Source organism: Heloderma suspectum, chromosome 1 (assembly GCF_057233095.1).
Source record: "Heloderma suspectum isolate Gila_16-S chromosome 1, 16-S_ref, whole genome shotgun sequence".
In the NCBI taxonomy this organism is placed as follows: domain Eukaryota; kingdom Metazoa; phylum Chordata; class Lepidosauria; order Squamata; family Helodermatidae; genus Heloderma; species Heloderma suspectum.
This window is the reverse complement of record NC_139458.1, coordinates 183611873-183625653: the sequence shown is the minus strand read 5'-3', so window position 1 is coordinate 183625653 and position 13781 is coordinate 183611873. Positions and strand designations below refer to the sequence as shown.

At 42.4% G+C, this 13781-nt stretch overlaps 1 protein-coding gene across 12 annotated transcripts in view; it reads left to right on the top strand.

The window, feature by feature from the left end:
• Positions 1-667: 667 nt before the first annotated feature.
• The window catches only part of LOC146358477 (sodium channel protein type 2 subunit alpha-like), an 83871-nt gene continuing 70757 nt past the window's right edge, over positions 668-13781 (top strand). For 6 of the 12 annotated variants that reach the window (XM_084811993.1, XM_084811965.1, XM_084811924.1 and 3 more), the window contains exons 1-6: positions 668-940; positions 4197-4315; positions 5427-5516; positions 8330-8458; positions 9510-9601; positions 10407-10643. In XM_084811993.1, coding sequence (XP_084668119.1) covers positions 668-940; positions 4197-4315; positions 5427-5516; positions 8330-8458; positions 9510-9601; positions 10407-10643 — 940 coding nt within the window. Of the gene's footprint in view, positions 941-4196; positions 4316-5426; positions 5517-8329; positions 8459-9319; positions 9412-9509; positions 9602-10406; positions 10649-13781 lie in introns of all 12 variants that reach the window. The other 6 variants (XM_084811983.1, XM_084811936.1, XM_084811974.1 and 3 more) reach the window with 2 other exon arrangements.

The window sequence follows — 13781 nt, the reverse complement described above, 5'->3', positions numbered from 1 at the left end:
AAGTTCAGAGAGAAGAGTTGCCAAATAGAACTGGTCTCTCAACCGAGCAGATGGAATGGCTCTTGGAATGGCTGCTGCTACTTGACAATTGAGGGAGTGGCCCATGGAGCTGGTCAACAGAAAATAAAGGATGCATAGCTCACTTGTTACTTGTCATTAATATCAGTGGTGTTCTTTCCTATACATCTTTGGAACAAGCAAACAGCACATCCAGCTGTCGTTTTTAATTCTGCATGCAAAAATTAAGTAGGACTGGGCAGTGGTTCCCAATAGTATGAATGTCATATGAATGCCATCAGCCCATATGGTTCAAATGTTTGAAGTCCTTGCTTATAGCTAAATCCTGGGCGTAGCTGCTAAGTCTCATTTCAGTATCGGAAAATGTCAGCTTGGGATTTTGAAAGGAGCTAATTAGAAGTTAAGTATCCATGTCCCATTGACTCTCAGTGGCCTTTAGAAGTCTAATTTCATTTGGAAAATCTCAATTGCACTGTTGTAAAGAGCTCCTTTTATGTTTAAGGGATTGATTGATTGATTGATTGATTGCTTTTTGCTTTCTTTTTTTCTTATTGCTGCTGCTTTCTTTTTTAACACTTTGATGTGTTTTCTCTCATAGGTCATTTTTTCATAAGAATTAAAAAGTAATCAAAATTTGCAGAATGAAAAGATGGCACAAGTGCTGCTCGCACCACCAGGACCAGATTGCTTCTTCCGATTCACTAAGGAGTCCCTTGCAGCAATTGAGCAAAGGATTGCTGAAGAAAAAGCAAAGCAAAAAACTGAAGAAGAGCAAAAGGATGAGGACAATGAAGAAAACAAGCCAAAGCCAAATACTGACTTGGAGGCAGGGAAGCCTTTGCCCTTTATTTATGGAGACATACCTCCAGGAATGGTGTCTGAGCCCTTGGAGGACCTGGACCCTTATTATGCAAGTAAAAAAGTAAGTGTTTATAAAGACTAAGGCTTGAGCATAGCTTTTCATGGTACAGGGATCTACACTATGCACTGAGTAACTTGTATGCGACAGCAACAACAACAACATTATATAGTGCCCTTCCTTCCAAGGGAGACCATGGCGTTGCACACCATAATGAAAATACATCATTTATAAACAATAAAAAATCAGCCATCATTTATAAAGAAAAACCTCAACCATACAACTAAGAAGCATAGCACAATATACTGTTTATTTGTTTTATTTATTTACCATTAATGTTTATATACTGCCTTATCTACTAGAAAGCCATCAGGACGGTGTCTGACTATTTTTAACAGAACCACAACACAAGAAAAACAAGAATGTTAAAAACAGAATAATTGTCGTTGTTGTTGTCATCATAGTGTTAAGGGTGCAATCCTATGCATGTTCATACAGAAAAAAGTCCCACAGTTCCCAGCATTCCTCAGCTAGCATGGCTGGAGAATGCTGGGAGTTGTAGGACCTTTTTTCTGCCTACACATGCATAGGATTGCGCCCTAAACTACATATTTTAAAGGTTAAATTTAAAAGATGCATCTTCACACCCTTCCTAAACACCAAGAGAAGGGGGCCAGTCCTACTTCTTGAGGGAGCATATTCAATAGTCTGAGAGCAATACAGGAGAGAGCCCTTCTGTATGTCCCCCACAAATGGCCTCTGCAGGTACTGGTGCCCTCAAAAAGGCTTTTCCTGCAGATCTCAACACCCAGGCAGGATCATAGTGAGTCAGGCAGTCCTTTAGATAGTAAGTCTTAAAACAGCAAGGTCCTAGGGTCACATTGCGCCTCAGAAGCCCCGGTGAACAATTATGCTTAGTTGTTGTCTAAACTCAACAACATGGGAGTCAACTACACTTTCCAGGGAAAAGTTCCGTAATCGGGGTGCTGCCTCCAAGAAGACCCTATCTCTCATCACCACACCGCCAGCCATGCCAACTGGGAAGATCACAAGCAGGGCCTCCCCAGCTGATCTTAGAACACGGGCTGGTCAGTACTGGGTGAGGCACTCTTCGAAGTACTTTGGTTCCAAGCCTTTTAGGGCTTTGTAGACAAATACCAACACTTTGAATTGGGCCCAGCAGCTTACGGGCAGCCGGTACAGCATTTTAAGGATCGGTATCACATGATCCCACTTAGCTTCCCCACTTTATTTATATTATTTATTATTACATTTATATCCCACCTTTTTTCTTCTTGCAAAGAACCCCGAGACAGCTCTCCATTTTATCCTCACAATAATCCTATGCGGTAGGTTAGGCTGACTGGCCCAAAGTCATCCAGTGAGATTGCTGGTCAAGTGGGGGCTAGAACCTAGACGTCCCAAGCCCCAGCACAACACTCTAACCACTACACAACACTGGCACTTAATCTGGCAGCTGCATTCACCAGCTGCAGCTTTCAAACTAACTTTGAAGGGAGCTCCACATAGAGTGCATACAGTGGTGAAGTTATTAAAGCATGGATAACTGAAGCCAGGCTCTCCTGGTCCTGGAAGGCCATAGCTCATAGATCAGTCAGAGCTGGGTATAAGTACTCTTTGCCACTGAGGCCACCTGCATCTCCAGTGACAGTTTTGAATCGAGGACAGCCCCCAGTCTACTGACTTGTTCCTTTAGGGATAATGCAATCCCAACCAGAACAGGTGTCTCCCTAATTCCCAGACAAGAGAGCCACCTAACCACAGCACCTCCATTTTGTTGGGATACAGATACAGTTTATTGGCCCTCATCCAGCCCATCACAGCACCTGTCAGGTACCTGCACAGCCTCTCCTGACTCAGATAAAACAGAGAGAGAGAGAGGGAGAAAGAGAGAGAGAGAGAGCGCTGAGTGTCAACAGCATTCTGATGACATCCTGCTCCAAATCCCTGGATGACAGCATCCAGTGGTTTCATATAGACAGGGAATAGAATGGAATCCTGTGGGACCCCACAGCACAAGCAAGATGGAGTTGAGCAGAAATCCCCCAATGCTACTCTCTGGTAGTGATGCTGCAGGTTGGAGTGGAGTCACTGTGCACCCAACTCCCAACACACAGAGTCCCCCCTGCAAGATGCTGTGGTCAATGGTGTTGAATGCTGCTGCAAGTAGTATACTACATATAGTAGGTTGGACCCACTGAATGAGGCAAGCAAATTTGTATATTTGGCCACAGTGCATTGTTATTAAACACTTCTTGCTTGTCAGTTATTTTAATATTCATATTAAATGCATCAGGACTCTGTTGTTCTTGCTACAGCAGAATAGCATTGCCTCTAAAAGTGAATGCGCAATGGATTACTTGACATATGAAATACTTTACTGATGCATTTAAACTGGCAAACCTACAAGTGTTGGAACAGGGAACTATAAAATAAAAACATTTCCTTTTGGCATTTCTTCTGATAACCAATGCACGCTATTCTGGCAGTCAATAAAATTCTCACACGCTGGATTGGGTCAGATGTAAAAGGAAACCACGGTTTCCCATTACAAGAATGAGACTACATGAGCCATGGGCTTGCACCATTTCTTCCCCCTTCATTCACGTAAGAGTAGGAGGTGGAAAGCTTCTGCTTTCATTTTTGAATTAACCATAGTTCCTTGTTATGTCGAAACTTGGGGAATTGTGGTTTGTTCTGACTGTGGTTAGTTAAAGTAAACCAGGATCAAGTTCTGGTTTGATATCCTGTACATTTGTATAGAACACTGAATTATGATTTTAGCACTGTATGCAGCCAACTTCAAACTGTGATTTAAGATCGTTGTGATTTAAACATTGTTTAAACTAACCATAGGGCTCAACTCAGACAAAATGACAAGCTGTGGTTAGTGTAAAATGGAAGTTGGTGCATCCAATTTCCTCTTCACGTCGACACCGAAGGTGAAGAGGGAAGGGCATTTAGTCCTATACTATGGTCCAGACAAAGTCAATGTGAGAAAGACAGTTGCAACGTAAGGGGGAACTGTGCACAGAATGGGGAAATGTGGTTCATTCAGAAGTGAATGTTCAAAAGTAAAGCTTTGACCTCTTCACCTGCACAAAGTGGGATGGGAGGGGATAGTATACAAGCCTGATGCTCACCATGGTGCCTTCTCATAATGGGGAAACATGATTTCCCATTACGTTTAAACTGGGCTTAAAAGTAAGCCAAAGTAATGAGGTTGTCTTTTTCATATTCAGATTTCCTCTAATATTATAATAATCCTGCTTTTACATATTTTGTTCCCTATTTGTAGACGTTTGTAGTATTGAATAAAGGGAAGACCATCTTCAGATTCAGTGCCACACCTGCCTTGTACATCTTCAGTCCTTTCAGTACCCTTAGAAGAATTTCTATAAAGATTTTGGTTCATTCATATCCTTTTTCAAGAGATTTATTTAAAGCATGTCTTTATGAAACTATAGATAGCCTGACTGAAATAATAGCATCAGGCTGTTTGAATAGTTGAGCGTGGTTTTATTTACACTGAAATTCTTAATTTTGCCATTTAAATGGACACAAAGTGCTTTAATGACATTATGGTTTCATTTCATTAGAAGTAAAATTCTACAGCTTGCATCAAGCAAAACCAAAAGCCTCCCATGGATCAAAGAGCTCCTTCTATCATCCAGAGACTTTTGATCTTCGCCCATTTTCCCAGTTTCCTGCAGTTCCCTATGTCCCCTGAAAATTTGCTTGGGGTGTTGGGGGAAGTGGCTCTGGGGTCTGCAGAGGCAGGGGGCATCAGTGAAAGCCACCTCTTACTTTCTGCCAGCAGGAGCATTCTGAGTGGAACTCTGCTCAGGGATGCTCCCACCAGCAGAATAAAACTCTGGATCCAACCCTTGGCAGCATAGCATTAGCATTTTATTGTGATGATATACTTTTTCATCTTGGATTTATAAATGTTATTTGGATTTAGTTCACAAACTCAAACAATGTACATTTGGAAGTCTGGGCAGAATCCAACAGGGCGCTTACACCCCCGCCGATTCCCTTCCGCAAGCGGTGGGTCCCACCAACTCTGTTGCGCAAGTGAGACCTGCTGCTTACACAAGGAAGATTTATCGCTTCCTATGGGAAGCCCTGAAATGAGCAGAAATGCTCACTTCTGGAAGGAGGCAGGTCAGCGGAGCTCCCTTATGTGAGCTCTGCTGACCTGCCTCCTTCCAGAAGCGAGCATTTCCACTCATTTCGGGCTGCCCATGGAAGCCCTAAATGGCCATTGAATAAGTGGTGGGGGCCGACTGTGCAGTGGAATTGGCGGGACATAAGAGAATCGGCAAGGGTGTAAGTGCCCCGTTGGATATTGCCCTCTGTGTCATCGGAACATTTATACATTTAGGCTGCATTCCCACACCAACTTACCTTGGAATAAGCCCCATTGAGTTCAATAGGATGTCTTCTAGTAGACATGTGTGGGATTGCACTATTAGGCGAGATTACTTGTCTAGAATTTGTTATATCTTCCTTGACTTAATCCAACATTATTCAGCATGTTTATTATGTTCACTATTCTAACAAATTGTGTATTCATGACCCTGAAAGAACCTCCTGACTGGTCAAAGTCTGTGGAGTAAGTGCATTGTTTGTTTTAATTTGTGATGCATGAGTCCCTGTGATGCATGGGTTAAATATGCTAGACTCTGTATAGGATCTGAAACTGTTTAATCATAGAACCACAGAATAGTAGGGTTGGAAGGGGCCTATAAGACCATCGAGTCCCACCCACTGCTCAATGCAGGAATCCCAAGTCAAAGCATCCCTGACAAGTGACGGTGTTATTTTAAAAGCTATGCATCCCTGAAAACACTTCTAGGCAGTGATATGGGTTTTCTGGAAACTTTTGAACTGGAAACTTTCCTGGAACATTTTCCGATGCCCTAAGTAAGAGTGTGGTCTGATTTAGCATGTTTCTTTGACTAACAAAGTACTTATTAATTTTATGCCCCAATAGCTATATGTACTTGAACTGAAATATTTGCTTAGCAAAACAATTAAATAAAGCACATGAGCAGAGCAATTCTGTCGTCCTTGGGAGGGCATAGTGGGTGGAGAGGGGAGGGAGAAGAAGAGAGGTGGATCCACTCAATCCAAAAACATCTCCATTGCCGGCTCTGCTCACTGAGAGGTTAGGTAACTAGACTGGCTCAGATGCCCATCTAGCTTAAATTGCATTTAAGGTGGAACTGGGAGCTGTAAAAGCCTCTGTCATTCCATCCATCCTGCCTGGGTCTTGCCTTTAGGATTGCACTCTTAATGTGGTTTAAATGTCATATCCAAACAAACTCAAAGTTTCTTGTAGAAATTCATTTTATTTGAATTTTGTAAAACTGTAAAGACATTGGCTAGATGCAGTGTTTGCTCCCACCAGCCAGAATACCCCTTGAGTGAACTTCCACTCAGGACACTTCTAGGGATGGATAAACCTGTAAATGTAAGTTTCTCTCAGTTTCTCATTTTTCCAATCTTAAGTTTGGTTCATCCCAAACTCTGAGAATTGCCTCCCTTTTTGATCTCTTGTGATGCCAGTTAGTCTTTCTTTCAGACTCCAGTTTCCTTCATTATATATTATTGCTCCTCTTTATTCAGCTACAGAGAAGGAATACATCTCTCTCTCTCTCTACTGAATACTTGGTGCACTCATAGAATCATAGAATCATAGAATAGGAGGGTTGGAAGGGGCCTACAAGGCCATCGAGTCCAACCCCCTGCTCAATGCAGAAATCCAAGTCAGAGCATCCCTGACAAATGGCTGTCCAGCCTCTTCTTGAAGGCCTCCAGTGTGGGAGAGCCCACCACCTCCCCAGGTAATTGGTTCCATTGTCGTATTGCTCTGACACTCAGGAAGTTTTTCCTGATGTTCAGCCGGAATCTGGCTTCCTGTTACTTGAGCCCATTATTCCGTGTCCTGCACTCTGGGATGATCAAGAAGAGATCCTGGCCTTCTTCTCTGTGACAACCTTTCAAGTACTTGAAGAGTGCTATCATATCTCCCCTCAGTCTTCTCTTCTCAAGGCTAAACATGCCCAGTTCTTTCAGTCTCTCTTCGTAGGGCTTTGTTTCCAGTCCCCTGATAATCTTTGTTGCCCTCCTCTGAACCCTCTCCAGTTTGTCTGCATCCTTCTTAAAGTGTGGTGCCCAGAACTGGACACAGTACTCCAGATGAGGCCTAACCAGTGCTGAGTAGAGGGGAACTAGTACTTCCCAGGATTTGGAAGCTATGCTTCTATTAATGCAGCCCAAAATAGCATTGGCCTTTTTTGCAGCCACATCACATTGTTGGCTTATATTCAGCTTGTGATTGACAACAATTCCAAGATCTTTCTCGCTTGTAGTGTGGTTGAGCCACGTATCCCCCATCTTGTAACTCTGCATTTGGTTTCTTTTTCCTAGGTGCAGAACTGGGCATTTATCCCTATTCAATGTCATTCTGTTGTTTTCTGCCCAGTGCTCCAGTCTATCCAGATCACCTTGAATGTTGTTTCTGTGTTCCAAAGTATTAGCTATCCCGTCCAATTTTGTGTCATCTGCAAATTTGATCAGCACTGGATCTGGACTCCCTCTAAGCCTCTGATGGCATTTAAAAAATAACTATCCATTGTCATGCCTGAATTTGTAACATTTTTCAATACCCACTGAAGTTTTAATGAGGTCTTATGATTCTTTAAGTAATTCTATAGTATGGGAGCAATCCTATGTCCCCTAGACAGTGTCTGGGGGACACAGGATTTTTTTCAATTTCTGAGCTCCAAAGTCAGAATCAGGGCTCCAATCTCAGAGCCCAGAAATCGCGCTTCCTACCCCCTCCCACATCACCTCGTAGCTGGTATGGTTTTCTCCATGCTGGCTACATCCCTGCGCTGGAAATGGAGCACAGAGATGGGGAAAAGGGGGCAGTCCGGGGGCAGGGAGGGGAGGAGACTGCGGAAGCTGTGTTATGCAGCTTCCTATGTGCTGCATGGCCTCCCTCCTGCTCCGAAGCTCCCTGGCTAGACAGGCGAATTCGCCTGTCTAGCCTGAAATGTATGGCGGCTGGAGCACAGAGGCAAGGATCGCCTCCGTGCTCTGGCCAGCCTGCATTGGGTAGTCGTCAGCCTCCGAGTTCAGAGGCTGACGACTATCTCCGTAGGATTACACCCTAAAGTGACTTTCAGCACTTGCATAAACACCTAGCATCTTTTCTGAGTAATATGTTCATTTTAACCACAACACAGAAATAATAAAAAAAGGAAGGGTTGACATGGTAATGGAAGAGCATTAAATTCTTGTAAGGGGTTTCATGAGCTTTCTCTTACTGTTGTGCAAAAGGGGTTTTTTTAAGTGAACAAATATTTATATTTAATCCTATGGAATGAAACATTTGCTTGGATTTTTTCCCCCCTTTAGATACACATTCACTGGAATTTATACATTTGAGTCACTCATAAAGATTTTTGCACGAGGTTTCTGTATAGATAGTTTTACTTTCCTTCGAGACCCCTGGAATTGGCTCGATTTCCTTGTAATTTCATTTGCGTAAGTATTCAACAGTTTTTTAAAAATGGTAATCTGAGTGGATTTTGAAAAATGGATGTTATTAGGTTTGCATCTGCATGATTTACCACCTTAACAAATATTAATATTTGAATTCTTATCAAATACTGCAGAAGTGGTGTCTCTTAATATTAGCAAAGAAAAAGTACAAATCTTGCCTTTATTTTAGATTTGATTAGTTTAGGTGATATCCAGTTAATTCCTCTCACCAATGGAATGGCTTCCATCAGTGGAATATGGAGGTGGTGGTTCCCCCACCCCCCTGCAGCCCCATGCATATCCTCAAGAACTGAGGAACCCTCTGGAATAGGTTTGAAGGGGCTGCAGCGGGGAGGAGAAGAGAAGGCTTGTTGCACAAGTGGACTCATACAATAGTCAATTTTGCCCCTTGTTTTTAAATGGACATAGTTCCCCTTGCTGAAACCATTATATAATTGACATTCCTTAAAGCAGGTATAGGCAAATGCTGCCCCTGATATACATTTCTACAACCTGAAAATTATGTTTCAAGCCATTCTGATTCGAGAGAATAAGTTTTGAAATGTGATACATAAATTGCAGCAAGTATTAGTGGTCCCTGATCTCCGTTGTAGATTTTCAACATGATACTCTGCACTGAATTGCCCACCTTACCTTAATTTAGTTTGGAAAATATGAAGAGAAAGAATGGAGCAGCTGCAGTCCTGTCCACACATACTTGGGTATAAGTCTATTGGACATGGGATTGCACTTAATGCAAATACAAATAACTTGTTTAATTGCCAAAAAAGATTTAAATGAAGTATCCAGGTAAGTAGCATAAAGTCTTCCTCAATTCTGAATAACTGTGATTTAATTCTACAGGTATATAACAGAATTTGTAAACCTAGGCAATGTTTCAGCTCTTCGAACTTTCAGAGTATTGAGAGCTTTGAAAACAATTTCTGTAATCCCAGGTAAGAAGTAAGTGGTGTAAGGTGTTAGGTCCCTTGTTCCTCCCAACTGTTCCTTTTTATCCTGTCATTGTGTTTGTGTGTGAACTCCCCTATTACAGATATGTGACAGAGTTTGTGGACCTGGGCAATGTCTCAGCGTTGAGAACATTCAGAGTTCTCCGGGCATTGAAAACAATATCAGTCATCCCAGGTGAGAGCTAGGTTAAACATGGAGGCTGAATTTTAAATTCACCAAAGCGTGAATTTCATAGCTTTTTGGACAAGCTTTCTTGCTAGCCTAGCCATGCGTTGTTGTTTTAAATACAAGGAATCCAAAAATTTTTTAACTGAAATGATTCCTTCTATTTTATTGCCTGAAAAAATCAGCCTTTGAGTTTAACATATTCTTGCATGACACCATATATAGATTTTGTATGTTGCATATTAAAATATTAAATTTTCTCTCCCACATCAATATGAAAAAAGAGTTCTGGCCATCGTATTTAGATAACTGTCACTGTTTATTGCAATAACTTGGGATTGAAAATTTCAATGTTTAGAAAGCTGAATCACTTGCAAAGTTGATAGCAATAAGCCAAGAAAGAATAGCATGGAAATTGCATGAAATAGTACCGTGAGATACCTTTCCTCACAATTTTCTGGCTTGAAAGGACATGCTTAATGAAGTCATGAATGAAAAAATTTACGATGGGTACAATTTTTTCTTTACATGAAATGTATGCAAAGCATGAATAACCAAGGCACCGGCTTTTATATGGCTAGTTTAGAGATGGTGTACTTTTCATTTCCATTCGCAATTTCCATTTTGGACAGCTTTCCATTTGTTATGAACTAAAATGCTTTCTCTTTTATCCTATGGCAAAAAAATAGCTTTCAAGTATAGGAGCTAACTGCATGAAGTTTTTCATTTCAATAGCTATACTTTGAATGCAATTCCATTACATGAAACCTCAAGCAGAAGTCAAAGGTTATTTGTGTCTTTCTCTCCTTTTTAGGCCTGAAAACCATTGTGGGAGCGCTCATTCAGTCAGTGAAGAAACTCTCAGATGTCATGATCCTGACTGTGTTTTGTCTGAGTGTGTTCGCACTAATAGGGTTGCAGCTGTTCATGGGTAACTTGAGGCAAAAATGTTTGCTCTGGCCCCTAAGTAATTCTTCTTATCAAGACCCACGGTTTGCAGAGTTCTACAATGGAACAGATCTCATGTGGTCTGAATACATTAAAAAAAAAGGTGAGGTTTGATAAATGTGCCCTTGGGGTCCAATGAGACACTTGGATACAAATCTAGGAGGTGCCGTGAATTCAGTCTTGGGCAAGTCATAATAACCATCATTCAGTTGGAGAAAGTGAGTCGTAACCTAACTGTAGCAAAAAGGATTTCTGTGAATTCAGAGAATCAACCTCACACTATTTATTTATTTATCCATCCATCCATCCATTTCATTTCTATACTGCCCAATAGCCAAAGCTCTCTGGGCGGTTCACAAAAATTAAAACCAAGGACTCACTAGGCACCATCTGTGAATTCTTTGTTCTCAGGCCAGCATCAGGGGTACCTGTTGGTGCCCATGTTCCAGCAGGGGGCCCACTGCTTACCCCTTGAGCTTTCCTGGCTATGCTGCTATGCCTCTTTCTGTTGCTGCATGTTCACATGCCTTCTTTGAGCATGCTCACAGTGACAAGGGTGAGGGCAAGGGGCAACATCCTCTAGTTGTGTGGCACTTTCACTTTGGGTGGCTGTAGCCTTGGTGTCAAGAGAATGGGTAGTGGTGAGGAGGAGGTGGGAGGAGGCCACTCATAGAGGAGGCACCACTATATGCATCTTCCCCAACGGCCTCCCCAAACCTGGAACCAGCTCTGCTTTGTTCACTTGCCACTTGGGCCCTAAATAAGATGTACATCACTTGGATTTATCATGTTCCCTTAATTCTTTAGCAACTGGTTAGGAATCACTTTGTCCAGCTGATATGGATGTCTCAAGAGTAACATATTACCCCCTTCCTATTTTGAAAGGGAAGGGACCCCCACTTCCTGGACCCACCCCCAATGTTGTGCACATCAGCTGCCCTGCCTCTGATGACTTAATGTTGAACATGGACACCTGCATTGGGAAGCCTATACATGTAGGCTTCCATGCAGCCAGGAACCCTAAGCAATCACGGCTCCTGATGCCTTGGAAGCCTACACCCATAGGCTTCACTGCTGTAGATGTGCATGGACATCGTGGATGGGCAAAGAGCCATGTGGTGCCACGAGCAGAGCCAGTGGCATGGTCCCACTTCCCTTTCCGTGTGTGGGTGCCCTTCACATGGGTTACGTGTGAAAGGGACTTTATATGAAGGAATATGCTGCCCATATTTAATGGCATATGGGATCCATTCTGGAGTGCTGACTTTACACCAATATTGCCCCAAAGCAATACTTCTGGCACCTGCTATTCCGACCCCTTGTCCAGCTGACATGCACAAACATGCCCTCCATCACCTCATTTCCCACCTCTAATTTAAATAAACTACTGGCCTTTTAAAAAAATCAGCAATGATTAGTTGTGACTCGGCCATTATTTTCTGTCTATATAATGAAAAAAAGACCTGTGTCACAGGTTGTGTTGGGGCCGACTCAGATAAAAGCTGACAATTTGATGAATAAAAATTATATTTACAGCACAATCCTGTGCAGGTCTACTTGGAGGTAACTTTCACTGTATTCAATGGGATTGATTCCCGAAGAAGTGTGCTTAAGATTTCAACCTTTGGCTTTCAAAATGGCATTTGAAATGTGAGATTTAAACAAGGAAAAATTTGACTCAGATCTCTAAAATTCAGCCCATTGTTTCTGTTTTTAGCTGATTTCCTATCAGTCAATTAAAAGAGAGAAACCTACATGTCACTGTAATGGTAATTAACCTAAGAGTTTCTCTTAAGTAAGTTATTTTAGTGGTTACTCTGGACTAAATATCATGGAAAACTATTCATTGTAGGACAAATAACATTGCTTAAATGAAGACATTACTTAAATGAAGAGAAACGATTGTTTAAAAAAATCTATGCCATTAGCAACACCCTTTCAGAGCAGACAGATGCCGTATGTAACCGCAATATATAACCAGTTAATAACTCATGTTTTATATTGTAATATAATTGATTAATCACAGGGATTAATATATTAGTGTTTTCAAGTGTAATATTAAAATATATTCAGACCGTTCCAAAATTCTGTTGGTGCTCTGATGCTAGCTTGATGAAAATTGCAAGTAATTATCCTTCAGACTGTCCAACTTCCTTATGGCGATAACCTTACACAGCAGTCAGGGCCAGGGCCAGCACCAGACATCTGGGGGCCCTCGGGCATGGTGCCACCAAAGGCTCTGGGCTCCCCTCCTCCTCCTTGCTTTCTCCACCACTGCTGCTCACCTGCTCTGCCTAAACAGAGGGTGGGCAGCTGCTCCCGGGGAGAGGTGTCCAAGGAGATCACTTGTGGCACAGGCAGCCTCCTAGGGCACCTCTCCAGTCTCCACAATGCTTGGCTCTGGGGAAGGGCCCCATCAGATCCAGGCATTTGGGTCTGGCCGGCTCTCTGAAGAGCTGTACCAACCACTTTCTCTTGCCAATGTGGCTCTCCAGGGGATAGGTGGTGCAGTGGTGAGTGGAGGGACCCTGATGCCAGTCTTGGCAGCAATTCTGTACACACTTACCTGGAAGTAATTCCCATTGAGCTTTACATAAACATGCATAGAATCTTGCGACATGTGGATTACTGGGAAGAATTACTGACAATCTAATCTAGCTATCTAGCCACTCAGGTTTAACTCATTGGGCCGGTTTGTACAACAAAACAGCCCACCATGGGTTATTTAACCCACAGTGAGGCTGTGGCTCATCATGAGAACCAGGTCATCAGCTATTTCCCTTTAAAAAGAAGAGTCTTTTGAAGAGGTTAGGAGCCAGAAGCCAAAGTCCTAAGTGGGGTCTACATTTACATTTAAATACATAGTTGTGATGAGCCCTGAAAGCAGTCCGCTACAGTTGACCTCTTGTGCTGCTGATCTCTCATGCTCAGAAAAAGAGGCATTTCACACATTCCCTATCTCCCCACCACTATGATAGATGGATGTAGAACCATAGTCAACTTGAGTTCTTAGCTTTTATATTTTCTCACATTTTTTATTTATTTATTTATTGCATTTATACCCCGCCTTTTTTCCTCTTGCAGGGAACCCAAGGCGGCTTACATTATCCTCCTCCTCTCCATTTTATCCTCACAACAACAACCCTGTGAGGTGGGTTGGACTGAGAATGTGTGACTGGCCCAAAGCCACCCAGTGAGCTTCCATGGCCGAGTGGGGACTAGAACCCGGATCTCCCGGCTC